The sequence below is a fragment of the Diospyros lotus genome, chromosome 5, assembly GCF_014633365.1.
Source record: "Diospyros lotus cultivar Yz01 chromosome 5, ASM1463336v1, whole genome shotgun sequence".
Taxonomy (NCBI): domain Eukaryota; kingdom Viridiplantae; phylum Streptophyta; class Magnoliopsida; order Ericales; family Ebenaceae; genus Diospyros; species Diospyros lotus.
Window position 1 is genome coordinate 39,632,493 of NC_068342.1, and position 27,983 is coordinate 39,660,475.

At 36.0% G+C, this 27,983-nt stretch overlaps 5 protein-coding genes across 7 annotated transcripts; 4 read left to right on the forward strand and 1 right to left on the reverse strand.

Moving 5' to 3' along the window:
• Positions 1–726: 726 nt before the first annotated feature.
• Positions 727–3,718, forward strand: LOC127801538 (leucine-rich repeat protein 1-like). Its single transcript, XM_052336763.1, has 7 exons — positions 727–941; positions 1,069–1,201; positions 1,315–1,386; positions 1,613–1,756; positions 1,852–1,923; positions 2,027–2,098; positions 3,493–3,718. The coding sequence occupies exons 1-7, from the start codon at positions 863–865 to the stop codon at positions 3,557–3,559; spliced, it is 639 nt and encodes a 212-aa protein (XP_052192723.1). The 5' UTR covers positions 727–862; the 3' UTR covers positions 3,560–3,718.
• A 4,067-nt stretch (positions 3,719–7,785) lies between these two features.
• On the forward strand, positions 7,786–11,673 carry LOC127801537 (uncharacterized). 2 transcript variants are annotated; one of them, XM_052336762.1, is made up of 4 exons: positions 7,786–8,237; positions 9,565–9,793; positions 10,985–11,109; positions 11,239–11,673. In XM_052336762.1, the coding sequence occupies exons 1-4, from the start codon at positions 7,926–7,928 to the stop codon at positions 11,323–11,325; spliced, it is 753 nt and encodes a 250-aa protein (XP_052192722.1). In that variant the 5' UTR covers positions 7,786–7,925; the 3' UTR covers positions 11,326–11,673. The 2 variants fall into 2 exon arrangements, with proteins under 2 accessions (XP_052192722.1, XP_052192721.1); XM_052336761.1 differs by having other exon boundaries at positions 7,795–8,237; positions 9,556–9,793.
• A 249-nt stretch (positions 11,674–11,922) lies between these two features.
• LOC127801530 (probable polyamine transporter At3g19553) lies at positions 11,923–14,269 on the reverse strand. 2 transcript variants are annotated; one of them, XM_052336753.1, is made up of 3 exons: positions 14,041–14,269; positions 12,898–13,964; positions 11,923–12,626 (listed from the first exon to the last, which is right to left on the reverse strand). In XM_052336753.1, exons 2-3 carry the CDS (start codon positions 13,854–13,856, stop codon positions 12,083–12,085), a joined length of 1,503 nt encoding a protein of 500 aa, XP_052192713.1. In that variant the 5' UTR covers positions 13,857–13,964; positions 14,041–14,269; the 3' UTR covers positions 11,923–12,082. The 2 variants fall into 2 exon arrangements, with proteins under 2 accessions (XP_052192713.1, XP_052192712.1); XM_052336752.1 differs by having other exon boundaries at positions 12,898–13,925; positions 14,041–14,268.
• Positions 14,270–15,496: 1,227 nt separating this feature from the next.
• On the forward strand, positions 15,497–21,008 carry LOC127801226 (FAD-linked sulfhydryl oxidase ERV1). The gene is made up of 6 exons (XM_052336154.1): positions 15,497–15,780; positions 18,047–18,124; positions 18,308–18,355; positions 18,983–19,047; positions 19,812–19,889; positions 20,728–21,008. The coding sequence occupies exons 1-6, from the start codon at positions 15,562–15,564 to the stop codon at positions 20,876–20,878; spliced, it is 639 nt and encodes a 212-aa protein (XP_052192114.1). The 5' UTR covers positions 15,497–15,561; the 3' UTR covers positions 20,879–21,008.
• Positions 21,009–21,781: 773 nt separating this feature from the next.
• Positions 21,782–27,621, forward strand: LOC127802734 (40S ribosomal protein S29). The gene is made up of 3 exons (XM_052338737.1): positions 21,782–21,945; positions 27,000–27,099; positions 27,341–27,621. Exons 1-3 carry the CDS (start codon positions 21,884–21,886, stop codon positions 27,347–27,349), a joined length of 171 nt encoding a protein of 56 aa, XP_052194697.1. The 5' UTR covers positions 21,782–21,883; the 3' UTR covers positions 27,350–27,621.
• Positions 27,622–27,983: the final 362 nt, after the last annotated feature.

Sequence of the window (27,983 nt, forward strand, 5' to 3'; positions counted from 1 at the left end):
TTAATAGAAAGCTTTTAAATGTATAATATGATTTGTAATTATAATTTACATAACTAATTTTTTGAAATAAAATTAAGATATAATATCATTTCATTGTATATAATTATACATTGTCAAAGTGGATGTACAATCTTTTAGGGTTTAAAGTTTAAAATTTTAATTTCATTTATTTTCTTTCTAAAATTACGAATAAAGTAAAAAATTCATCTTGAAGTTTATTATTTATATTGTTTTGCTTACGTGGCAGAAGTATTACTGAACCTGACACGTCACCGCTTAAAATTAAATATTAAATTCCCAAACTTTTTCCGAGGATTGAGGCCCCACCTCCAGTTCCTAGTCCCAAAGTAACGTCCAAACCACGGCGAAGACTACGGAAGTTGGGGGGGCCCACTTTACACGCCTTCGGATCAACCACGAGTAATTATTCTCTGCTCTTGCCGTACATAAAAGGCCCATGAGGCTTCTAATATTAAAAGTTTAAACTTTTGGTTAGTATTTTATAAATGACTATTAAGATTTAACTTCTCAATTATTAAAACTAACACCACCGGAAAAGATTATAGTTTTTGAGCCTAATCTTATAATTAATTATATTCTAATATTTTAATATATTATACATTTATATTAATATAACATAAAATATAATAACAATATATTAATATATAAATATGATATAATATATTATTGATTCACGACCATAGCGTGGCTGCTTCGTCCCGCTGACCAGTAAACACTGTACAGCGCCAATGAACCAAAACCCAAATTGTTGACTATACTTCGACCCACCTTTCCCCTTCTCTGCACCGCCATCTTCTTCTTCTTCTTCTTCTCTCTGTATCTCTCTCTCTCTCTCTCTTCAATGGCTTCCCCCTCCCTCTTCCCCTTCCTCCTCTCTCTGCTCCTCTCTCTCTCCCCGGCCTTTTCTACCAACTCCGAAGGTAATACCCCCCCCCCCCCCCCCACACACACACACAAATATGTTTGTATAAACTCAGTCGTCTCCTTTTGCTTTCACGGGTCTTTGATCCGGCTCCTTTCCCTTGTCTTCTTCAATTTTTCTTTCAGGAAACGCCTTGCATGCTCTAAGGAGCAGGCTCTCGGACCCGGCCAACGTGCTGCAGAGCTGGGACCCGACCCTCGTCAATCCCTGCACCTGGTTCCATGTAACCTGCGACTCCGACAACCACGTGATTCGCTTGTAAGAACCTCGCAATCTCCGATGTCTCTTTAATGTTTTGGTTTTGGTTTTTTGTTTTTTTTGTTTTTGCGCAGTTCGATTTCGATTGATTCACTGTTGTCTTGCTGTTTCAGGGACTTGGGCAATTCTAACATTTCTGGGTCTTTGGGCCCGGAGCTGGCTGAGCTCAAGCATCTCCAATACTTGTATTGTTCTCACAACCCTTCGATTAGTTTAAATTTTTAGATTAAGATTCCCAACATTTTGTTTTGATGGGAAAGTTGGTTTTTTATGCTTCAATTCTTTTGGTTTTGGGCCTCAAAAGGATTTTTAGGGGAAAAGTTAGAAAAAAAAAAAAAGGATTTAGAATTTTGAAGCTTTCCTTTCCTCCAGACAGAGATCTGTATAAAGAAATTTCTTGATGAATTGCAGGGAGCTTTACAGCAATAACATAGGAGGGAAGATCCCAAAGGAATTGGGTAAACTGAAAAGACTTATTAGCATGGATTTGTATGCCAACAAGTTCGAAGGAGAGATCCCCAAATCGTTTGCGAAATTGAAATCTCTCAGATTCCTGTATGCATGTGATTTCTTTTTGACGCATTATTTTCGGACTTTTGATTAGTTGAATGGGTTTTTTACATGATTGAATCTGTAATTTGATGGTACAGACGGCTAAACAACAACAAGCTAACAGGTTCAATTCCGAGGAAGCTCGCAACTCTGACTAACCTCAAAGTTTTGTAAGTATAAGAGAAGATTACTTCTCACTTGAGTGTTTTGGTACTGGAATTACGTGGTTTTGGTTGTTGTTTATGCAATGATTTTGGGGGTTGAATGTTGCAGCGATGTTTCTAACAATGATCTATGTGGAACAATTCCCGTTGATGGCCCTTTTGGAAGTTTTCCACCAGAAAGGTATCCTAGCTACAATCCTTCTTCGTTATAGTCGCTCTTTCTTAATGTTAATCTATACTCGATAAGCCCTTTGAGAACTGGGTTTTGTAATTTAATTACGCCCCCCCCCCCCCCCCCAAAAAAAAAAAAAAGAAACAAAGATGGTTTTCATATTCAACAGTGTTAAATGTGTAGATACCCATCAAACTGTGTGTGTGTGTGTGTGTGTTTTGGGGTGGGGTGGGGGGGGGGGGGGGGGGGGGGGGAATTCTCAAGTGGTTACAACAGTAATAACAATCCCAAGCCTAAATCCTACTAGAGCTAGATGTTGGTTATATGAATTCTAGACCTCTAGCCAATTCTATCCATAGTTGTATTCTCTGTAAGGGCATTATATCTTATGTCACGTCTAAGGGTGAAATGCTAAATGGTTACAACAGCAGTATGACAAGTTTTAATCCTGCTAGATGGGATTGTCAACATGAATTTTAGTTCACCGCTCCTTTCTATCTATGGTCACAACTTCTGTAAGGCCCTTATCACTCATATCATGGCTAACAACCTCTCACCGAGTTTTTCTTGGTCTTCCTCGACCCTTGTTCCATTAAATCCACTAAAAATTGTTATTTTCCCAAAATGATATATTGCTTAAATAACAAAGCTTGAACCCAAAATTATTATTTGACTGATACCAGTATGAGACCTGGTTAAAAAGTTCAAAATTGTCCCTTGAAAGTTAATTTAACAATTTTTCAATTATTCAGTTCTCGGACATTTGCTGTAAGTAGTCCATAGATAGAGAGACATGATAGCCTGCTGATAATATCTGTGTGAATTTATTGCTAAATTAAAATCGTGGGTAGATGTGATTTATTTTGGGTTTCCCATTATGATTATACTTTACTTGAATTTCTTGTAAGCAAGAATAGAAGCGGTGTTATGCATGTATTTCATATGGTGTTTTCCACAATTAGTAACATGCAGCAATGAGTGGTTCGAGTTTGACCCTAATTCACATTACCAATCAGGCATTGGTTCATTAATGGTTGAGTTTGACACTAATTCAGATTGCCAAATCTGGCCTGGTTCTTATTGAACTAATGCCAATAAAGAGATCAATCCTCTCTAGCTATCCACCACAACTCTTGGATTGAATGGTATACTGAAAACACATACGAACATCTAAGCAGTGTTCTGTGAGTTAGTTAAACAGTGCTGTATTTGGAACTCAATAACTTTTGCATCATATCGACAACTGAGTTATTTGGGCTAATTTTGCATATTTGACTACCCAAGTTTTGGCAGAATTTGTTGGCTCGGAAACTTGTAGCATTTTTCTCCCATCAAATTGCGACTTAACTGCCAGTTTATGTAAGCAATTTAATCATCTGATTGACCACTGGTTTTTGTTTCAGTTTTGTGAACAATAGACTCAATGGACCAGAGCTCAAAGGACTTGTCTCCTATGACTTTGGATGCTGAAGAAGATTGGAAGCATTGGATCCTCTCCTTCACTTTGACAGTATATGTAGCAGTTTGTGTATGTTCAAGTTGTCTAAGGTAACAATGGAGCAAAGTTAAGTTGCAAAATGTAATGTGATTTATGCAATAAAAATGAGATCATTAAGCAAACATTCTTAAGACTTAGAATTTGCTCTCTCTCTCTCTCTCTCTCTCCACACATACACACACCCCATGGAACAAGTTGAGCCATTCTCTCTTGCTTGGCCAAAGTGTTTGTGAACTAATGAATGGCTCATGGTGCCTTCACTTGGCAACTCTCTGGGTTGTTGGGTCAGTAAACTTCCAAGTGGTGGAAAAAGACATCTTCATCATTATCATCACATATTTTCATTGTCATTGTCATCTTCTTTAACTCTGGATTGTTAGGTTAGTAAACTTCCAAGTGGTGGAAAAAGACATCTTCATCATTATCATCACACATTTTCATTGTCATTGTCATCTTCTTTTGAGCGTATACCCGCACAATCACACTAGGTGGCTGGCAGCTACATGAATTCTAACTCTCCAATTATCTATATGCATGACCATGTCTTCTATAAAGGTACTATTATGTTTTATGTTATATTTAAAGGTTTTTTTTATTAAGTTTTTATATATCTTCTACTTCTTTTAACTAACCGTTTCTTTTTTATTGATTTCTTTTCATATCTTCAAATCATTTTCATTATGTCTGTCTTTAACAGATAAAATAAAAAGTAATCAATATTAGCCTACTTGCCATTCTTGACCTACATGTTCTATGTTTTATAGGAGGAGCAATTTGAACACGCTACTTTACTTTGTGATTATAAAGATATATAATTTTAAGTTGTGTTGAGACTCAATATTGTTTAATAGTCTCATGTGATATGGTTTTATAGGTTTAAGTGAAGGAGTAATAGGAGAAAGTTTTTTATCGTTATTTTCTTTGGTTGAATAAAAATGGGTGTTCATTTTATATCGATATTGTTATTTTTTTTTGGACTGAATCGATAAAAAAAATGAGAAAAAATATTTTCTATTCATGCATTAACACATTCCTACTGAAAAAGTGTTAATCTTTCGAAAGTATTTAGATGAGAATCTATTTCTGTTATTTACTTGTTGTTAATTAGATATTTGAATTTCTTTCTCTAAACTTATTTAAAAAAAACTAATACTCTAATTATGGAATTAAATTTTATAAATGCCCATCTTATAACGGAGTCCGGATCTGCTGTCCAAGAGGCCCTCTCCATGGCTGTCTCAGCCAATTAAATTTTAACAACTCATCCAATTTTACATATCATCAATTTTTTATATGTTCAGCCAAACACAACTTAACAAGTATACAGCTTCTCTCTCTTTAACGGTTTAACCCAAACCCAATACCCAGCAAAAAAAAAAAACAATCGCGGGTGACCACCCATCGCCGACGACCACCCCACTGCCACCGACCACTTTGTCATTTATTCACCCAAACAAAAAACAATCAAACACCAACCAAAGCTCACGACTATTCACCTTCCCCCCCCCCCCCCCCCCCCCCCCAAACAACAGTCCCCCTTGCTTGAACAAGAACCAAAGAGATGGAAATTATGAAGAAAACAACAAGATTCTTCAAGAGAAGCTGCATTTCAACTTATAGCATAAATCATAGCGACGAAATCTGTGAAGAAATGGGATGGAGGTCATGGAGGAAGAACGACTGGATTGCTGAACTATTTAGCCGTACAACAGCCAAGATTACCAGGAGGAAATGAAAAATTAGAGCTGGAGTTGTGGTGGTGGGGCTGCCCGGCGAGGAATGGGGTTGGGGTGGTCTGTGGCGGCGGGTGGTCACCGGCGATTGTTTTTTTGCTGGGTATTGGGTTTAGGTTTGGGATAAAGAGAGAGAAGGTGTACATTGTTAAGTTGTGTTTGGCTGAATATACACAAAAAAAGAAAAGAAAAAGTGGTGATGTGTAAAATTGGATGAGTTGTTAAAATTTAATTGGCTGAGACAGCCTGTTGGAACAGCATCGTAACGGGTTCAAATTGTCATTCTTAAGTTATATTCCGCGGTGTATTAAGAAGGGTTAAAATGGGTGAGGAGTGTGGTCTTGAACCCTTTTATGACCATTCCCAGAGAAACAAAAAAAAACAATTTTAGATCAAATTTCAAGTGGTAAGCTTCGCCCATGGCAGGGGCATAAGAGACCAATGACGGCCAAATGTGGGTCATGAATGAAAAACATACAAATTTTGAGGTAGAAAATGAAATAGCTTAAAATAGGACGACCGACTCCTCTCATAAAACGGACACGATAGGCGCCACGTGTTGGGAGGTGGCTGGCAAAACTTTACACGTGGCACGACACTGATGGCATGCCCGAACTGCTGGAGAAAACTCAAAAATCTCGTTTGGCGTCCGCGTCAGGCATTGCATGCCCGTCGGCATCCGAGACTTCTGGAAAGGATGGACTCTGGGTCGGATCGGATCTGCGAAATCAGGTCGGGTTGAAACTGCGCGCGTGCTCTGCAATTTGCCTCCACCAATTTTGAATTACCTTTCAGTTTAAATTTATTTTTCTAATAATTTATAAAAAAAAATGATAGCTAGCAGTTCGAATATAAAAATAATTAAATTTATATCACAAATTAAATCAAATCGATCAAATAAATACAAAAATAAAAAAAATAAAATCAATAGAAAAATAAAAAAAATGATGGTATTTTTTATATTTTGATCATTTTAATTATTTTAATTTTTTTAATATTAAACCCAAATTTTACCTAAATAATTGAAATTACCAAATTTAAAAATAAAACCAAACCAGACCCTTGCTTGCTTGAACATAATTGAATCGATAATTTTGATTAAACTAAAATTTTGTCCATCTTTATTTAGAATATATGTTAAATGTACTTAATATATTTTATTTTTAACATTAAATATTTTTATTGATTGATAAAATATTTTAAAATACAAGACATTTAGCAAAATGCTGGAAACAAAGTTCATTTAACATTATTCAAATATTAAAAATATAATACATTAAATATACCTTAATGAATACTCGTAAGCAAAACCCATTTTTAAAAAAAATAATGTTAACGAGTATGCATCTTATTCTTTTAATCTTATTTTATTCTCGAACTCAAAATAAATTTAGGATAATACTAATATATCGCTTTGTATCTTGGTTAAGCAATTATAAATAAATTTAGGGTAATAAGTACTTAATACATTTATTGTATCTTATTTTAAATTATTTACTCAACTAATAAAAATATTTGGATTTAAAAAATAAGATGTACAAAATTAACCTCTTCTAAAAATATAATGTATTTATATTGCCTGACCATTATTCTTTCAACAATAATTAACATTACTCATATTTTTATGAATCGATAAAATATTTTAAAAAGTAATTTATTTATCATCAATCAATACTATTGTCTTGAGTAAATACAAAAATAAATTTATTAATTGAGAACGTTATTGTCAATTAAACTACTTTAACTCAGTAAAAAAGAAAAGAATGATCAGAGAGTGTAGAAAAATCTTCGTGTAAACAATTTGATATTTATATCATACGCTGAAAACCTGAATGTTATATTAAAGTCAGTATTAGAAACACACTTCTTTTTAAATAAGAGTTCATCTATTTATATATGAGCAGGTATTTTTTTAAATTTTTTTATAATTATAATTATTTTAAATAATATTTATGTTAATATTTTAAAATCTACTAAGATTAAGATTCTTATGAATAATATTTATTCTGATATTTCAGAATCTATTAGAATTATGATCTTCATGATAATATTTATCTTTTTGTTTATGGTTTGTTCATGAATCTCTTATTTAGGAAAAATTACATCTTTTTAATTTAAAAAATTATTTTGGACTTTTATATTTTTTTGATATTTTTTCACTTATGTATTAATTTATTATAATACATGTCATATCAACACAAATATTTAATATATTTGTATAAAATATCATAAAGATATCAAAATTAAATGTTAAAATAATATTTTCAATAAAATATATTTATTACAATTAAATATGAGTTTAAATAACTCGTTAAACTTAACTCTAAAATTATATATGAAATTACTAATTTCTAATTTTGTACAGGAAAAATAGAGGATAGAGCGGCGAGTACGGAAGCATTTGGTACTCGAGGGAGTGGAATTAACAGCCACGTGCTCTCCCTCTCTCTCATAACCGTACGTCTCTTCGCCTTCAAAACTCTCCCCCTCCGGGTGGACCTTTCTGTCGTCTCGTCCCTTCTTTTCCATCTCTCTTCTTCGACTGTAACGCGGTCAAAAACCTAAAATCTCGGAGACCGGAGAGAGGCTATCGGAGCCGGAGAAGATGATCGCCGGCGTCTTGAGAAGCAGAAGCCACATGTGGCAAATGCATTCGGCCGCCGCCGGCTCAATCGGAGCTCCGATCCTCCGGCGAAGCCTTCCGAAGCCGCACCAACAACGCCAATGCTATAATCGGTTTCCCCATTCTATTCAAAGGAAAACCAGGGAGCTCGAGGAATTGAGGTCTAGTTCGAATGTCCTGTCGTCGAAGATTGGATTGGTGAGTTGGTATTTGGGGATGGTGAAATCTCACCCCATTCTCACCAAAAGCGTCACTTGTGCTTTTATTTATGCGGCCGCTGATTTGTCCGCTCAGGTAAGAAGAAAAGAATAGAAACGGATTCTATTTCTCTCTCGTGGAAAATATTCTTGTTCTTGTTTTGTTCGTAAGATTTCTCTAGGTTTTATTGATATTGAAATGGAGTAAGTCGCTGAGATGTGATGGTTTTTGCCGAACTGAAGTGCTGAAAGTTCTTTTATTTTTTATGAACTCTTTGGCCATTGGAGTTGGCTGCGTGTTTGCTACAGAAGAACATGATGTTCAATTTTTTCCTGTAATATTTAATATGGACCATTGACAATTACCCAAGGTATAATTAAGCATAATTTCCAGAAATGGTCGCCTTGAATGGGTTCTAGTTTGCTGATCCTATAGTAATAATGTTTTTCTTTTGCATCCTGAGAATTCTGACTTGGTGAAGTATATGATATTCGTGTTTTTTTGCTCTCTATAACGAACTGGTTTTGTGCCAGTTTATGAAACTGGTCAACGATTTGCATACCTAACCAGCTGAGTTTTACTCGAGGAACTATTTCTAGTTCTTTAGTTTCTCTGTTTCTATTCTCCATGGATAATTGCATTAAGTGCCAAAAAAACTGTTGCTTGGTTAGTTATTGGATATTAAGATCTGGTCTCTCGATTCCGAGTTTTACATTTGAGTCCTGTGCTGGTTTTATTGTTTAATATCCCTGCACAAATCAATCTAGCAATCGTCTTCTTTACCCACTGTCGCTGGATCTGATTCTTGGCGAATCCTGTTTGCCAGCACTGCATCCTTCTGCTAATCAATACTGCTAGAAAATCAATTTCTTGTAATCTAGAAAAATCAAACTTTGATTACGATGCATGTCATATAGATCTGGCCTCTATGATTCAAACCTGCATGGTTGAATTGTACCTTGAACTTCTCGATTTCCCGCTCCGGCCCTTCTCTCTTCGTATCTTAGAGCATTCTTCTACTGTTAATTGCATTGCTATCAACCTTTTGTTATATTCAATATAATTTGAAGTTCAAAGGAAATTGATGAATTTTTTTTGTTCTTTTCCCACTATATTTGCTAATGGTATATTTGTGTCTCCACTGACCCTAACTTGGTTACAATCAATTGATGATGATGGTGTATCCGTGACTCCTCATTGTACTGTAGTGTATTTGAATGTGAAACTAATTTCTGTGCCAAATAGATTACACAAGGTGACACCATTTTCCTAGTTCATTACGATTCACTATTTCATCATATATTTCTCTGTGCATGAACCTTTTGCATGTAACTTTTAGTTGTTTTCCTCCCAGTAAATTTCTTGTAGGTGTTGTGTTTTCATTTAATTTTTTGTGGATTTGACACATTATCAGAACTTCCAGACGATTGTTGAGTCATCTTCAGTATCTTATGATTTTGTGAGGACGTTACGAATGGCTGGATATGGAATGCTAATCTTGGGACCATCTCTGCATTTTTGGTTCAACTTTGTGTCAAAAGTCCTTCCAAAGCGTGATCTGTTCACAACGTTGAAAAAAATTGTTATGGGCCAGACGTTATATGGACCTGTTATGACTGTTGTTTTCTTCACTACAAATGCAGCCCTACAAGGTAAACAAATTTCAAACTATTCTCCCATTGAAAGTAGTTGGGCCTTGCATCCTAATGTGCATGCCTAATATGCACTATACTTCGTTGGAGCTTGCCTTATGTTCAACGTATGTCTTGTGTGATCTTAAGATAAGAGGCATTTTCTCTAAGAATAAAAAATATCAAAATATCAAGAATTTTATTTTATATACATCAAGACTTCCAACATAAGCAGGCAAATAGACTAATGAGTAAAATGAGTTTCATTCATATAAGGAATTTCTTTTGAAATGCAAATAAGCCTGGGTGATAGCACACATTGTATAATTGATTGCCTGGTTATACTATGATAACATATTTACCAAAGAAGTTGGACACCTTGCTATGGTTATTGAATTTTAGTGTTGGATATTCTCCCTCAAATATTGCACGAAGAGATGGTTTGCTTGGTAAATGTGTTCATCTGCAGTTGATGTTTCTGCAATAAATTCATGGTATGTCATTTAAGATTTGACAATTTTTATGTTGGTTGTCAACTTTGTAACACAACTCTTGTTCTTGTCTGGGTTTGAGACTAGCTATGAATGAGAGGAACATTCCAACACTATGATGGTGTGGGGATCATTCAATTCATAGGCGGAGTCTATTTTGCACATACATACGTAAAACAAATATTGTGGGTGACATTTAGGATGTGCCAGTGCTTGCTTCCAAAAATAATACATAAGAAGAAAGCAAAATAAAATGAGTCTCCAATGCACAAGGCTCTTCATTTTGTGAGGGTCCATTTAAGTTGTTTTTGTATGTAATTTTACCTTTGCCTTACAAAGAGAGTATTTTCACAATTACCCAAGACCTCCTAGTCTCAAACGAGCAATCTTCCATTGCTGCCTAGCATGACGTCTTGAAAAGAAAACAAAATGAAAGAAAAAGAAAGAGCAGGAGAATCTTTAAAATAGTTATTTATCAGTTTTTTTGTTCATGTCCTATGAGAAACCTGACCTTTACTTTCTACTGGTTCATGTTTTGGTGCTTATGGACATGTCTTATGTGTGTTTGTATGTATATATAGGAAGTAAAAATTTGCATCATTCTTACTGTATCATTCTGGAGAAGACTTATTTGAATGATGAGACATGAACGTTTCTGTCCAGTCATGAGCAAATGACTCCTGCAACCATTTTTATGATGACCTTTTGTTCCCCGCCTCAGGTGAAAATGGTGCAGAAATAGTTGCTCGATTGAAACGAGACTTGCTTCCTACGATGATTAATGGTGTTATGTACTGGCCAATATGTGATTTCATAACATTCAAATTTATCCCTGTTCATTTACAGGTAAGAATGAGATGTCGGTTATGTGCCTGGATCCCTCTTATTAAGATTAAAATTGAAAAATATTTGCATCGACGATGTGGGATATTCTTGTTGCCTCACATCTTTGTTTGTTGTGTTTTATTTTGACAGCCTCTTGTGAGCAATTCATTTTCATATCTCTGGACTGTTTACATCACTTACATGGCAAGCTTAGAGAAAGCAACTAGCAGTTCATGAATAAATCATGATATTTCAGTTGATGGCCTTAACCCTATTGCCTCTGATTTCTTTGGATCATATTCGTTACAAAACCGACTAACTCGAGCATTCGTGGTTTAGCCATAGACGCTAACCTAAAGTGGCATATGCCGAAGATTTTGAAGTCTGAAGCGTAAGGATGTTTGAAGCTGAAGAGACTCCATATACGATACGAGAAGCAGTCATTCTGTTGTATTCTTTTATTGAGAACTCTAATGTTAGAACACCGTGTTACATGTTTTAGATTAGCTATAGCTGTTCATGTTTGTGAGTAGAAAACAGGTTGGTAAGAGCCAAATCAAATCTTCATAAATTAACTTCCTTTTATCTGCTTGTGTCTTGTGCCTAACGTTTCAAAATGGGGGGGATCAAGTGGAGTATCAAATCAGTGTGAAAACCCATAAAAGCAGAATAATCAAGAAGCCAAAAAGGTTGTTGCTTTGCCAACTGTTACGTATTCACAATCTAAATACATGATAACATATGATCGAGTCATATCACGACATTACATTACGGAGGAGAAATAACTTTACTGCTGGACCTCTAACCTAGACCATAGTCTGACTACATTTCAACTAAGATGTAAAGTTTCTTATGAGATTTCTCACTAGGATTCAATAATTTCAATACATGGTGTTGAACATAAATTGGACAACAAAGTCCAAGATTGCAATTATTTGAAAAATTTTGCTGTAATACTAAACAATCTACACGTACAAATGTAGTGAAGAGCACATTAGACAACTTTCGCTCTGGTCTCTAAACCGGTCGAGGCCTGTTGTGGCTCAGAAGATGGTCTGGTTGAAAGAAGGCTAACTGAAGCTTCGTCGACAACAGCTAATTGTTGCTGTGCCGACACAGTCGACTCCCCTTCAATATCATCATCATCAGCAGGGTCTGCTTGTTGCTCCATACTGATTTGGGTCGATTTGCTATCCTTTGCACGAACTATAGCAGGATACAAGACTATCCCAATAAGAATTACTGCGCCACTAATCAAATATGTCTTTGCGGATGCTAAACACATCACAAGAACAAGCAAAAGCGCGGGGGGAAGACAAAGCATCGTCGAGCCAAAGGTCTGTAATGGGACTTTGTATGGCCTAGCAAGATCCGGCTTCTCTATTCTCAACTTTATGAATGCTGCAAACTCAAGAAGCATTCCAATGGAGTAGAGGAAGTTGAGAAACTCCAAGATTTCTTGGAAACTCATCCAAGATAGCAAGATCACACCAGCTGCAGAGCACACTATGCTAATGGTTGGTGTGCCGTATTTGGATCTAGAAATGGAATTGGGAAATAAGTTAGATAGTTTCTCACAAATTGGAAGATAATATAACGAACGAGATTCAAGAATCCATGTTGTTGGGGGTTTATCTTGAAATTATCTCGAACTAATTGAATAACTTTCAGATCATTACCATGGCTTTTGTTTCATCAACAGAAGAAGAACATTTGGATATTGAAATTGGTTGAGATCTTATGAATAAATATGGAACAATTTCAAGAGAACCAACAAGAGAGAAGCAAAACCAGGCATTTTCAACTAACCTTGAAGCGAATATAGCTGGGAGCATTCCTATCTCGCTCATTCCAAGGAGTTGAAAGGCATCACTGCTCATTTCAGCTTCAAACAGCCCCATGTTAGACATTGCTGATGCAGCTTGGATCCACCATTTGAGCCAAGACCCTCCTATCAGCATCCCAACTTCAGCAAAGTATCCATCACTCCACTCGCTCGAGTTCGAGTCTAAAGCTCCAGTGCCAGCAAGAAGTGGAATCAAATACGAAGAAACCACCAAAAACACAGCCCCAAGGAGAGCCTTTGGGAATGTATGGCTCGGGTTTTCGATCTCCCCAGCAAGAGTACTTGCTTTGTCCCAGTAATTCAAATTCCAAAACATGCTATTGAAGTACCCTCTCCAGTCCACCTTCCCAAAATCCACAACCCCCCACCGGCGAGGCCTAATTCGAGGAATTGAGAGAATTCCCATGACAACAAATGGGGAGAGCGAGAAAATAGCAAGCAAAACTGCAGAAAACCCGACAATGTGCAGGCCGCGATAGTTCAAATAAGTCAGAGAAAGTGTGATTCCTAAAAGAGCTGGAATTCGAGCAGCGAGGCCATTGAAGATTGGAAATGAATGCTTCAAGTAATCAAGGAACAAGACAGGGTATAGGGCATTGTCCATGACCCCACTGAACCACTTCCAGAAGCCTTCTTGGAAGCCCCAAAACGGCCCAAAAGCAGCTGATATCCAAACAACATAACCCCCATTTTCAGGGAAGCTTGTGGCAAGCTCAGCTGTAATCAAAGCTTCTGGAATGCTCCAGAACAAGGGGAAAATCAGGAAACCAAGAAGAGAAAAAAGAGGGCCACCTCCAGCCCTCACTGAATCTTCCACACCAAATGGTCCACCAGAAACCTCATAAAAGATTAGAGCAATAAGAGGCAATAACTTGAGTTTGGGGTTTGATTTTCCTTCCGTATTCCCCACATTGCTTAACATTCCCTCTTCTCCAATCAACACGGAGAAGCAGATAGATAGATTGCTCAAGTTTGACCCGCCAAGCAATTACTGAAGAAAACAACGATTTGGGTTTTGTCACAAACCCATCTATCATCACAAGATTCACAGCCAACTACAGAATCTATAAACAAATGCATTCAGATGAAAAAAACTTAGAAGTTACCTATTGCTCTTGCTGGAACTTCCCAGTGGAGATCTTCAAGCCAAAGAATCCAATCAATTGGTAGGCTATTGGCTGTGTTTCATGTGGGAGATGTTCCCAAAGAACTGTGAATAATTCTGCCAGAAAAACAATCTCATCTCATCTCCTGCCAGACTTGAATTCTGGGCTTCTTGGTTTGACTATTCTATTGCTTTAGGCTGTCACCAACTCATAACTCAATAATAAGACGGGTTTTCTGCGCCTTGTTTCCTCTTGTTTAGGTAAATTGTACTTTAGTCAACTTTGTCTTCATAATAACAGCCTATCAAATTATATTTTAGACTTTTCTAGCTATTTTATCATGTGCTATTTGAAAATTATTTGTTTATTTTTAGAATTTTCCATGACTTAATTATTTAATAAAAAAATTAGGATAATTGAAATCTCGTCTATTCTGGTCATTTGACTCCTATATTTGTTAAATGTTAAAATTTGTCCAATTAATTTACTAATTTTTCAAAATTAGTCATGATGCTACTTAAACTTTGACTGATTCATAGTATCATGAATAGTTTTAAAAAGTTCAAGAGACATTCTGGTTGAAGAGCTAAAATTTTAAAAATATATAATTAATTTTTTACATTAAGAATTAAAAATCAAAATACATATTTGAAATAGATGCTTAGAGTCTTAACACACACCAAGTTCTTCATTTGATTTGTTGTAAGACAAAAAAACAAAGGAAGAGATCCCGAATTTTGCCTAGTTGTCAATGGTAAAATTTTATGATTAATTGGACTTAATTGGGATTATCGTCCCCGAGCCATTCATGATCTCAATTTTAACGAAAGAGATAAATCGTAGGTAAAGATTTTATCTCGTTGTGCATGATAAATAATCGAATTCACGATTTATGAATGCAAATTTCAGCTTATCATGCTTTAACTACTTGACCTATACCCTGAAGACAATAAGTTAAATGTATAATTAATTTGACTTAACTAGTCTTTGATAAGGGGTGAAAAAGCTTAATTTAAATACTTTGTTTTAAATTTTAAAAAAACATATATAATCTCAAATTATTGTATTATAGAGATTTAAGAAACACAAAATTTTTAAAAATTTGTCTTTTCCAATATTTGGTTTGAGATTTCCCACTATTATTAATCTTCAGGGCTATTTTTATTATTTCTGTCTTTTGTTCATAATTTTATAATAAAATAATTTTAAAAGTTCGAAACAAGACTGGATTAAAATCAACAAAAATGAGTTGTGTGTAAATAATAAATTTTAAGGATTCTTACCCAAACTTAAAAAACAAAAAATCCTTACATGAAATCAAAGTGGTTGTTATATAATCTATTTTCTCTTATTAACATTTTAATAACTTTATTCTTATATTTTTTATCAGAATTTTATTTTAATATTTAATATTAATCAAAATTTTACGTTAAGAGACATGCAACGAACGATTTTACAAACACTTTGAAAAAAGAGAGAGACTTTCCAACCAATCGAAGCGTCTCTGTGCAACAGAAGCTCATGTCTGAGACCAGCCCATTGCAAGCCATCTGCCAGACCTTCGAGAAAATCTCGCAGGGCGTTCAAACCCATCTATCGCAATTCGCTAGACTTTCAAATGATTCATTACCCACAAATCAACGGTCTCTGTTTCGGGTATCTTCATCACCATTCACAGGAAAAGCATTGAACCCAGAAGACAAGGATACTATTCCCCCATCGAAAGAGATCTCCAATGAGGTACCCAGTCCTCTTCTCGGTCTTCATTGCAGCTTCTTAGTTGGTAGATTTATTTGTGTAGGAGCGAGTACAGGCAAGTTCTCCTGTGGTCTGCGGGATGGAAGTTTCCCAATTGATGATGCCCGGCTCGTGCTCGACAAAAGTCCTAAATGGAGAGTTTAACATTATTTATTTGTTGTAATGCGTTGTGTTGGCTCTTTCTCGCTGGAAACATATCTTTGTTTCTTGTTGTTTTTCCGGTTGGAGTTGAAGTTTGATTGTGATACTTGAAGATGTATCATTTTCTCAGTGCCTAGTTCAAACCTAGTATGAGAGCTACTTTTGTTGCTCATCTTTGCTTTCCTTATGTTCACAGATATTGATCAACTGTCAAGTTGAGGTTTCAGAGGGAAAGAAAGCGAAATGACTTGGATAAAAATCGGAGAGAGAAGTACGAAAGGGAAACAAAATTATATTCAACTCATTTCCTTGAATTGAATATTTAGGAGAGGACATACGAGAGACAGAGCAATTTTGCGATTAAAGAACCAGATGAAGGATCAGTAACTGCTAACTCCTAGGTGTCAAAAGGAATAGTCCAGAATTCACTGGATCTATACTCGGTAGTAGAATTTCCAAATGTCTATTCATGGACTTCATTTTCCAACCCTCTGAAGAAGTAGGAAATTTATCTTTAATTATTTGATTTTCTTTTCCTATTCTTTTCCCTCTGCAAAAATTATAGTTCCAATGAATCCATAGTTTAGGTGAAACGTGAAAGGTTCACTTTCAAAGTCATTGACTGAACTAATTTTTCCTTAAGTTGCCAAAATCCTCCCACTTTCTGAAGGAAGCAATAAGTGGAACTGGATTGGTCATCCCTTCCCTCACCATTTTGGTACCGTCTCTATTAATGTTGAAAAGATATCCTGTTCCTCCACTTTCTTCAGTTTCTCCCCAGTTATGGTGGTTGATATCTAAACAGTGTCCTCCATGCTAATGGGAAGGGCGATGAGATTTGAAAGAGGACACTTCTCTAGGTAGCAGAAACAGTTTCCTTGTGGATCTTAAGCAAATTTCCAGTTATGTGCGACAGTTGATGGATTAGATCCTGGATTGCATTTAATTTAATGCATTTCAACAGGAGGAGATGGCAATGTGGTCAGGGTTCCTTTCCTAATGATGATATTGAATGAAATGGCATCTTATTGAGTTTGTCTGTGATTTTGTTGTTGCTAAAGCCTTATTATTAGCATGATTGATATAAGAAGAAGGAAACACAAAGAAATAACCTATAGTCACAAGGCAGTAATCGCAGTTAAGAATTGGAAAAAGAAACTATTACATTACACGTAGATTCCTAATCTTCTTATAGTGTGGAGATCAGGACAGAGCCCAATTATCTTTTTCACTTTCTGGAATTTAGTCTAGAAAAAATTGCTCAATGAATGCTTGTTATGGGGAAGGCTATTTGATATTTGGAGTTCTGCAAGTCTCTCATTCCATCATTACTACTTCTTTGTACGGAGGATCTTTAACTGTAATACCCTGAGGGCCCAGAGAAGTTAGAATATATCGAGGATAGTGTAAGAAAGGAAACAACACCAGCTGGATACCTTTTGGGCTGAATGTTGGCAAAGAACTCCCAAGTTAAGCGTGCTTGACCTGGGGTAATCCAGGGATGGGTGACCCCCCTGGGAAGTTCGTGTAGGCCCATCAGGGTAAGTTGTTCCGGTTCTTCCTATCGCTCGAGTGGAATGTTACAAATGGTATCAGAGCCGATCCTTGGTGAAGGCGGTCCGATGAGGGCGGGGAGTGGCGCCGGGGCTTGAGGGCCTGTACAAGGAGCGGCTTCTGGCAGGCTTCTAGGATGGCAGCCCCCAAGGGGAGAAGGTCTGGGACCAGTTGTAAGGTCGCATGACGAGGACGTCATGTGCTTAAGGGGGGGAGAATGTAATACCCCGAGGGCCCAGAGAAGTTAGAATATATCGAGGATAGTGTAAGAAAGGAAACAACACCAGCTGGATACCTTTTGGGCTGAATGTTGGCAAAGAACTCCCAAGTTAAGCGTGCTTGACCTGGGGTAATCCAGGGATGGGTGACCCCCCTAGGAAGTTCGTGTAGGCCCATCAGGGTAAGTTGTTCCGGTTCTTCCTATCGCTCGAGCGGGATGTTACATTAACTATAATTACAAGATCTACTACATTTATTCTGTGTGTCGCATATAACTTTGTCCCGGAAAGTGGCAAGTTCCATTGTTTTGCTTACATGTTTGCCTTTTCTTTAGGGAAAGTCTGCCGCACCTGTAACTAAAGAAGAGCTTGGCAGGGCCACCTGGACTTTTTTGCATACTCTTGCTGCTCAGGTATTTCCATACCATTCCTTGGATGGTCTTTTTACATCGTGGTCATTGATCTCAAGTCTATGTTCTCGGTATTAATTTCCCATATTTGATGGGTCGACAGAAATTTTGGATCTTTGTATAACATATTATATAGCAAATCCATTGAAAGTAGTCACATAACTGTTCATGTGTGCTTGTTTTCAGTATCCAGATAAGCCAACTAGACAGCAAAAGAAGGATGTGAAAGAACTGGTATGGGCACTCCACCTCTTTTACCTATACTTGTTATTCAATCTGAAATAGCTGATATTTAAAGAATCACCTTTTAGCCAGCATATAAAGAATCTAGCTACTCATGATCAGACCATGTCTCTGTAGGAATCTTGCTAAATCACCTTCCTTTTTGTTATTTGTTGTCTCAATTTTTATTTCTTTTAGTAAGCTGCACATTTCCCTGGACCAAGTGGAATTAAAATCCTGCATCATTTTCTTGAGCAACTTTATTTTATTTCTTTTTTTTTTTTTAAATTAGTCTTTCCAATCAGCATTAAGAGGCACTCCTTTTTCTGTGAAATTATGTGAAAAACCAAAATCAATTAAAATTACCTCTTTTAATATCACGGGATAATGTGTGTGACCAAAAGTTAAGCCATCTGAAATTCATGAGAGATTTTGACAGTCAAACTGGACAAGCAAATGGAAACTTGGCTCTACAGAAGCATGAAATTGGCCTCCAAGAGTTTGACGAGTTGTATCCATTTCTTGTATCCTACATGTTCCTTGCCAGATCAGAATACTGCTGCGAAGCATTTTCTATTTCCAACTAAGCTTTTCTTTAATGCCCGTTGTTCTGATGACATCAACCAAATTGGCATGCAGATGCAGATATTATCTCGGATTTATCCTTGCAAGGATTGCGCAGATCACTTTAAAGAAATCCTGAGGTTTGTATATGTACAAATATGCTAATGCATGATTTCTATTATTGCCATAAACTTAGATTGGATGCTGGATAACAAGATGAAGTTAAAATAAGTTGTTATGTCCAAATATTATTCCTTATCTTTCAGCCAGCCTCTTTATTAAGGCCATATGGTGAGCGACTGTTGCCTAGAAAATGCAACAAAATTCTCAAGTTCCAATTGCTGCTTGTCATTTATGCTTTTAGTGACTGCTCGGATTAGTCCCTGTTCTGGTAGCTGATAGAACATTTAGTTCTTCGATTGCCTTTCTACTATGAGGGCATGAATTGGCTGTTGTGTCATCCCTTTATGGTGCATGATTTGCACTTACCCATACGATCATTTCAAGTTTCCATGAAATGACAAAATCAACACATGACATAAAATTCTGAGTGCCATTTTCAAATAGAACTAGTCCCAACACTTAAAGTGTAATTGATGCAAAATTATTGGACTTAATACTGAAAAGACACCATGAAAGACATAAAATGAAATTGCTGCATCTTTAGTTTGTGCCTCATTTTCTTTTTCTTTTTCATGGATTTTCCTTCTCTTTTTGATTACAATTAGCATATATTTGATCATTTAATCATCTTAGGAAATGAGTTCTGGGTCTTGAAAGGTGTAGGCAAAAGCAGATGAAAAAGAAAATGCTGAGCACCAGCACCTAATCTCGATGTCCATAGGGTTGCCAGATTGTCTATGATAACTTCCCTAATTGATCATTAAGTCTACATGTTTGACAGGGCAAATCCTGTAGAAGCCGGATCTCAAGCTGAGTTCTCCCAATGGTTATGCCACGTGCACAATGTTGTTAACCGAAGGTAACATACATACGTGCTTATAAAATAAATTGTACAGATCCTCTTCTGTGTACATACTTGTGTGCTGCTTGTCACTACTTTATGATAATTGCTCATGGGGCCCCACTAAAAATCATGGGTAAATTTTACTCGAATCACCTGTTGCTTAGGCCATTTTCACGTAGACTCCTTGTAATTTACTTTTGTCATCAGTTATAGTCCTTCTGGTTTACTTTTTCTTGAAGACCCCCTTCTGTTGTGTCAAGAGCTTAAACAGGTTGTCTTTGATGTTGAATTTGAATTATAAAGAGACTTGAAATACCAAAAATAGAACCATAGACATCTTCTAAGGCCTCTTAACTTATGGGAGGCTTCGAAAAAAAAAAGAAGAAGTTATAGTGACCTCAAAATGCTGAAACTGAACCACAAGAGGATTATGTGAAAATAATCCAAATTACATGAGGCTTTAGTGAAATAATTCACCTAAAAAGCAACGATTAGTTGAATTAATCATGACCCCCCTGCCTATCTAACAATTAACTGAGACTAGTCAGATGGCATCCACGTGATGGAACGTGAATTGTTTAATATAAAAAAATGACCCTTTTTTGCCAAAGGCTGTCTCCATTGCCCGAAACTTCACTGCTTAAAGGTTGTCATATTTGCAAAATAAATTTTGTTTTTATGTTCTTTTAGTAAAGAGATTGTTTTGACAACTCAAATATGTCGTTACCGTAAACAGACAACGATTGTTTGTAGTAGGGTGCCTTTTAAATGGGACTATTTTTCATGCCAAAGTTGGTATTGTGAATGAGCTACTGATAGATTTGATTTGTGGTGGGATTGTTGTTGAGCTAAGCCTGGGGAAGGTGGCGTTCCCATGCGAGCGAGTCGATGCAAGGTGGGGCAAGTTGGAGTGCCAGCAGCCACAAGCTTGCGATCTACAAGGCGTCACCACTGCAATTGCTACTGCTACTACCAGTTGGCCTTTTGGAGACGAAATGCATTAGAAGCGGCAGCAGCAGCAGCAACAACCATTCATTCATCATTCATGTTTTATGTTTATAGTTTCAATACAAAAGGAAACTAAACGTGGGTTCTTGATGTTATCTAATAAATTAGTTGTTATATTTTAATTTATCCAAGGTTTAATCACTTGATTTATTCTGAATTTTTCATTAATTTTATTTTGAGAATTATTTCAATTTATGTCTAATATTTTAAGATTAATTGCAATTATATTCTAATTAATACTGAAGTGTGACTCTATTGACATGATGAGATGAATTGACATATTGATGTATTTTAATCCTGACTCATAAAGTTAACCCATTCAAAACTCTAAAATGGTGATGTTTGTAACAAATTTTAAAATATTAAGCATAAATTGAAGTAATTTTTAAAATAATATTAAATTAAAAATTAGTGAAAAGTTAGGTGATTAGACCTTTGTCTAATAATTTAAATTTTAGTTTTGTCAGGTAATCTCTGTGAGAAATTCTATCAAAATTTATGATTGGATTGATACATAAATTAAAAAAATAAAAATATCAATTGTTCGTCTCAATTACTATTATTTTATGTGAAAAAAGATAATAATTATTGTAAATAAAATATTTTTTTGAGAAGAAATATATATTTAAAAATTCTTGAAAGTATTTTTTTATTTTATTTTGGAATATTTTAAAATGCAAGCCAAGCATGAAGAAATAAATTAACGAGGGTAATTTGATTATTTATTAGTCAAGAGAATATGTTTTGGGATGGGTTGGTCTGGGCTGGGCTTGGGAAACTGGGCCGAGCCCAACAAAATTTTGTAAGAATATTAATGAATAAGAGGAGGGAGCACAAGGCGGCGGCCGACCCGTGCAACTTGGGATCTAGGGTTTTGCAATTCCTACTATAAAAACGACCCTTGCCTCCTCGCGAAGACCTAAACCACTCGAGGCTCGAGAGTTCTCTGCAATTAGGGTTTTCAGCTTTATTCAGCCGCTGTTGGGAGAGAAAGATTAAAGATGGGTCACTCGAACGTCTGGAACTCGCATCCAAAGAACTATGGTCCTGGTTCTCGCGCATGGTAATTTTCATCTTAATCCCTTTTGTACCATTTGTTTCAGTAAGAAGTTGATAATAATGGAACAAAGTAAAGTTTTTGAGTCGGTTTTTTCGCATTTATCGTCGTTTCAGCTTATGCATAAACAAAAACAATGTTTGCAGTATTGATCATTCATTATAAATATTTGTATTGTCTTTCGAATTGGTACTTTATTCAATGGGGATAATTAGGAGCACTTGTTGGTAAGGGTAAGGCTTCCAAGCGGTCTTATTGGATGATGATAAATGTTTCGTGCTTTGAAATATCTTAATAGTTTGTATCATGTTTTGAAATATTTAATCAACTAATAAGATTATTTGAAAGCTGAAAGCAATTGTCTGAAAATAAGTTACTCATCGCACCTTCATGGTTAGCATTACCCTATTGGTAAATAGAGAAACAAATTTAACAGATGGGAGGCTTTTTCTGTTTTTATTTTTTTGGTCTGATTCAGGCGATAGAATTAACATCTGTCTTCGGTCTGGTTCACCTGGAATGCTGTTTTACTCGTATATTTTTTTGTAAGATCTGGGTGGTATTTGAACCTATTTATCAACCCTACGTGATTTTCAACTTACTTTTTGGATTGAAGTGGTTTCGTGGAATCATGTTCTGGAAATATGGCCTTAGCCTGACTTCAATACACAGAAAGACCCACTTTGCCTCGGGGATTAAATTGAAAGCCTCCAGTTTAGCAGATAACTTGGCAAAGAACCTGATTTTGCTTGTACACCCTGCATTTGTTTCCACCTTGTTCATCCTGTCAATTTGATCCTGCCCGCATATGGGCTTATGCACATGGACACTGAGCTGATATTGTAAAGAGCTACATTGATTTGTTGAAAATGGATTTGTCACAATTCCTTCTTGGCCTTGCATGATTAAGAAAAAGAGAGAATTTATTGTCTTAAATTCTGACCGACATCAACACTGATCTTAAATTTATGATATTTAAGGTTGTATTTTTTGCTTGGATTGATTCTTATTTTTTATTCATTTTTCTTTCCTTTTCCAGTACATAAATATAGAACCCGGGGGGGTGGGGGGGTGGACAATTGATGCAGGATAGTTTGAATGAAAAAGTACATCAAGTGTTTTATGTGATAGCAAGATGAGTTAACAGAAATTTTTTATAAGACAGCTACTGATATAACATTTTGCTAATAATAAATACTTTGATATGGACCAATAACGAAGCTTTCTATGTCTTTGTTTGATACTCCAATACTGCAACTACCTATGAGCATAATCAAGGATTGCCTTGGGGTTTGTCTAGGAAAACTCTTTGATGCTTAAGTTATAGAGCATACAGTGAGAATAGTAATGAATGAGAGTACTCTAAAGAGAGAGAATAATAATTAATATGTTATCAAATAGGAGCCTTTCTCTATAGGATGGAATAGTAATTAATATGTTTTTCTTGGGGCATGAACTCTTATCAAGACTAAACCACCACTAGTATAAAAAGCCCATCCATGATAACTTATTAATTAATTCATTTATGCTTATGAGTGCTCTTGTTTCTTTTTATTCTGCCGTTAAAAGCTTACTTATTCTCCCCTGCATGCTCTTTGATTTGAGTATTGGAAAGGGCATTCCAGGGCAAACCTTGTGTAGGCTTGTCACTGGTTTGAATTTAAGTCAGGTTTACTCTAGATCCAAATTCGACAAGTAGTTGTTTGGTCTGGATTCATTTATGTTTGAATCAGATCTCATGGATCTAAATCTTGTCCAGATCCATTTTTTATTTTTTTTTCTTTTTATCCCAAATATATATGCATATATATATGTATATATATGTGTATATGTATAAACAAATGCATATACAAATGTGTGTGTGTGTGTGTTTGCATATATACAAGGTATGTATTATGTATAAATATGTTTAATTGTATGCATACATGCATTGTATGAATAAATATATACATTCATACATGTATATGTGTGTACAATTAAATGTATTTATATATAATATATACCTTGTATCTTATGCATGCATATATGTATATGTTACAAATATGTTATAATGCATATTGCATATCCAAATGCAGCAGCCTTGGCAAGTGTAATTCAACAATCAAATAAAATGCATACATCTTAGAATAATAAAGTACTAGAAATAGAGAAAAATAATAGCCAAAAAAAAAAAAGAAATAGTGAAAGGAAACTTACAAATCTGCCCTTTAATTAATTTGTAGTTGATGTATAAAAGCTTGATTTATGTGGAGAGATTTGTTAAACATTGAAAGGAAAGATTGCAATGATGTTTTTCAGGGATACAATGAGGAATTGCACCATCAAGTCTTAGATTGTCAGAGAGTTGCAATTGCCATCACTGTACTCACAACATAGTCAATGGACTGCCTTGAGCTTGTTGGGAAAAGTCTTTTGATTCTTGAGTTAGCATGGGGAAGAGTATGTAAAGCATTAGAGTTAAACAATGAATAAAATATATTAAAAGAAGAATAGAAACAAGATGTAGATAGGGGGGGGGGGGGTAGAGATACTCCTGTGTAGGTATCAATGTGTGTGTCCCTTTATACTACTTGGGGTCTACCCCTTTTATAGAGGGGGTGCCTTTTGGGGACCAGTACCTTGTAATGGATGTGCCAAGTGGCCATATCTTGTTGGTTTTATCAAAGGCTTCATGAAACTAAATATTTGCATAACTTCTTGTGGCCCAAGATTAGTTTCACCTTGGAATTTTCCTACCTTATTGTTTCAATTGCAATGCCCTTATTTGGCTAATTTATAAGTGAGGTAGCCAAAGGCATGATAGGCTTAAGCAATTGTAAAATTTGGAGGGGCAACCATTTAAATATATTTATCCGTATATGTATACTTGTATAATATATAATATTATGGGAAGATAAGGATTGGAAAGAGAGCAGCGGTGTGGAAGCCTTCTCCGACACAATAGTTGGCAAGGGAGCTGTTGATCGGTCGTGAAGAGTCACCCGTTCTCCTTTGGTTTGTCAACCGTTTTTTGCTAGACACATTTTTCTAAGCTACTTGCTATATAAAGCAATGAGGAATTATATGTGTTATGTTTGAAAAGTTAAAGTTAATATATTGTGTTATGTTGAAAAGTTAAGTAAAGGGGAAATTATGTGTGTGAAAAAGTCAAAGCAAAAAAAAGGAGTTGAAAAGTCAAGCCAAGGGGTTGCATTGGAGAGTTGAAAAGTCAAAAGCAAAAGGGTATTTTGAAAAGTCAAAATTTATAATAGTGGGTTAATTGTAAAGAAGCTACCGTGTGTGTATATATATATGTGTTATGTTATATTGGCAATTTGATAATATGGGTTATATATATATGTGTGTATATCTATATGTGGGTGAGTATATAGATTTGGGGCTTTTGGAGTATAATTTTTTGTTGTTATATTCGATTTTGAATCTGTTTGTTTCAGAAACTAGACATTGTAAGCTACAATTTAGGCATATTATTCGCGATATTTGACTAAGTTGTATACATATATAACTAACCCATATTATCAAATTGCTAATATAATATAAATACATACATAACGCACATATATACATGTCAGCTTCTTTACAATTACCCCACTATTATAAATTTTGACTTTTTAAAATTTCCTTTTTGTTTTTGACTTTTCAACTCTCCAATGCAACCTCTTGGAGTGACTTTTCAACTCCTCTTTTTTTTTTTTTTGCTTTTGACTTTTTCGCACGTAATTTCCTCTTTACTGACTTTTCAACATAACACAATATATTAATTTTGACTTTTCAAACATAACACTTATAATTCTTCATTGCTTTATATAGCGGGTAGCTTAGGAAAATGTGCCTAGCAGAAAATGGTCAACAGACCGAAGGAGAACGGGCGACTGGTTGACAGCTCCCTTGCCAATTGTCGATAGCTGTTGTGCTAGACAAGGCTTCCACGTCGCTGCTCTCTTTCCAATCTTCCCATAATATTATATATTATACATATATGGATAAATATATTTAAATGGTTGCCCTTCCAAATTTTTCAATTGCTTAAGCCCATCATGCTACCTCATTTCTAAATTATGTGATCGCAAGCAAGGAGGAGCGCATCACATCTCTTTTCTCTGGTTTCTTAATGCTTTGTCTATTGATGGGGGTGGATTATCTGAACAGGATTGAGCCTCTAATGAGGTTTCTTCAAGGCTAACATTTGTTGTTGGTGTTGTTTGTCGGGTGTAATAGTTGATTCCCACCCCCTGCTGTCTTGTTTTGTGACTTTGTTTGCCCACCATAAGCTTCAGTTTCTTTGATCCCTCAAATGGTTTGATGTTATAACTGAGAAAGATGTTGCCTAAGCTTGATAACAATTTTTAACAAAGGTTAACCTTGCAACCAAAGAAGAATTGCCTCGTGGCTTGCTGAGAAGGCATTCAAGTAACTCTGACATGAACTTGGTGACATAATCACATTCAAGTAGGACGACCATGAGGGCATAGGGATGTTACAAGTGGATGTTATAGTTGAACAATGTTGGCAAACTTCATGGTGAAACAAATCTTGGTTGACATTAGAAGTTTTGCCAGCATTTTTATTTCATGAAGCTTTCGAGGAACCCAACAATAAGTCTTGATATTTTAAAACTTAGTGTTTCATCGTTGGCATCAACAATTAAACAACATACCTGGAGGGGATGATCTTGCTCCCCTAATATGGCTATTTGCCATAAGATATGACCAACCTCTGTGTGATGTTATAAGGTTGGTCCCCCAAAAGGTACCCCCTCCACGAGAAGGTTACACCCCAAATAAAGGAGGCACTTACATTGATACCTGTACTAGAAAATTATCCCTATTCTTTCTCTCTCTCTCTCTCTCTACATTCTGTTTTTATTCGTCTAATTACATATTTTATTCACTGTTCATTTCTAATGCTATATATAATCTTCCCCATCAAACTAAGAATCGGAGGGCCTTTCTTGACAGGCCTTGAGGTAGTCTTTTGATTGTGTTGCTGGTAGGACTGAGTTAGTTGCTGAATTTGTTTGATTGAAATAGATGAGCAGTTAATTGATATTATCTTTGCAGTCGTGTGTGCGGTAACCCTCATGGCTTGATCCGGAAGTATGGGCTTATGTGCTGCAGGCAGTGCTTCCGCAGCAACGCCAAGGAAATTGGCTTCATTAAGGTAAACCATGTTTATATGAATCATTTTGTGTGACAACATAACACAGGCTCTCCCCTCCCAAAAGAAAGAAAGAAATCAATAAACAAATTCATTCTTCCCATTACTTACATGGTTATGCCTCCTGTCCTCAACTTGTAACTTTTTGCTTAATAGTTTCCGTTGACATTGAATCTTCTTTTTCCTATATATGATTTTGGTTCATTTACTGATCCTTCATTGGTAATTATTCTTGCCTTTGCAGTACCGCTAAAGGATTTTTCTTTTTCTTATGAGAGAAGAAGATGCTGAAGCAGAATGCTGCTACTGTTCTTCCCCCTCCCCCCCTCTCTCTCCCCCCCCATTAATAGAATTGAGTTAAGACAGTAATTTGATGACTGATCCTACTCTGGGTATCATTGCTTCTCTTGTTAAAGGGCAAGTTTCAGTACTAATGGTTTAAGTTTGTGTTTTTTGAGACAGAAATGTGTGTTAAAGACTACGTACAAGAATTGTCTTTCAATTGAAGTTTGCTTTAGTAGAGTATCCTGAGACAACCTTTTAGTCCTTGATTATTTTGTTGAGAGGCAAACACAACCCCCCCCCCCCCCCCCCCCCCCCCCCGGCTCTTAAGCGTATGCAGGCTCTCAATGGGGGCGTAGAAAAGTACGACTACCCGTCGGTTGGCATGTTACGGAGGCCAAGCTAGTTTACCAAATCAAAGCTAGGCAAGCTAGGCTTGGCTTATGAGCCCATGTAGAGCTGGCGGAGCTGAGCAAGCTCGTCGGGCTCCCGAGTCTGGTTTGAAGACTGCTGGGCTGATGCCTTTTTAAATAGTTTGAAAATGATTTTTCAAAAATATATTTATTTAATTCATTTTTAAGATAAGTATTTTTAAAACTAAATTT

Excerpts from the sequence above, each read along its gene's own strand:
- LOC127801538 (XM_052336763.1), top strand. The coding sequence starts at position 863 with ATGGCTTCCCCCTCCCTCTTCCCCTTCCTCCTCTCTCTGCTCCTCTCT. Across the intron at positions 1,202-1,314 it reads GACAACCACGTGATTCGCTT|GGACTTGGGCAATTCTAACA; the intron begins GTAAGAACCTCG and ends TTGCTGTTTCAG. Across the intron at positions 1,757-1,851 it reads TTGAAATCTCTCAGATTCCT|ACGGCTAAACAACAACAAGC; the intron begins GTATGCATGTGA and ends TTGATGGTACAG.
- LOC127801537 (XM_052336761.1), top strand. The coding sequence starts at position 7,926 with ATGATCGCCGGCGTCTTGAGAAGCAGAAGCCACATGTGGCAAATGCAT. Across the intron at positions 9,794-10,984 it reads TACAAATGCAGCCCTACAAG|GTGAAAATGGTGCAGAAATA; the intron begins GTAAACAAATTT and ends TCCCCGCCTCAG. Across the intron at positions 11,110-11,238 it reads TTATCCCTGTTCATTTACAG|CCTCTTGTGAGCAATTCATT; the intron begins GTAAGAATGAGA and ends TTATTTTGACAG.
- LOC127801530 (XM_052336753.1), bottom strand. The coding sequence starts at position 13,856 with ATGTTAAGCAATGTGGGGAATACGGAAGGAAAATCAAACCCCAAACTC. Across the intron at positions 12,627-12,897 it reads CCAGCTATATTCGCTTCAAG|ATCCAAATACGGCACACCAA; the intron begins GTTAGTTGAAAA and ends TTCCATTTCTAG.
- LOC127801226 (XM_052336154.1), top strand. The coding sequence starts at position 15,562 with ATGTCTGAGACCAGCCCATTGCAAGCCATCTGCCAGACCTTCGAGAAA. Across the intron at positions 18,356-18,982 it reads AGAAGGATGTGAAAGAACTG|ATGCAGATATTATCTCGGAT; the intron begins GTATGGGCACTC and ends ATTGGCATGCAG. Across the intron at positions 19,890-20,727 it reads CACAATGTTGTTAACCGAAG|CCTGGGGAAGGTGGCGTTCC; the intron begins GTAACATACATA and ends TGTTGAGCTAAG.
- LOC127802734 (XM_052338737.1), top strand. The coding sequence starts at position 21,884 with ATGGGTCACTCGAACGTCTGGAACTCGCATCCAAAGAACTATGGTCCT. Across the intron at positions 21,946-26,999 it reads GGTCCTGGTTCTCGCGCATG|TCGTGTGTGCGGTAACCCTC; the intron begins GTAATTTTCATC and ends TTATCTTTGCAG.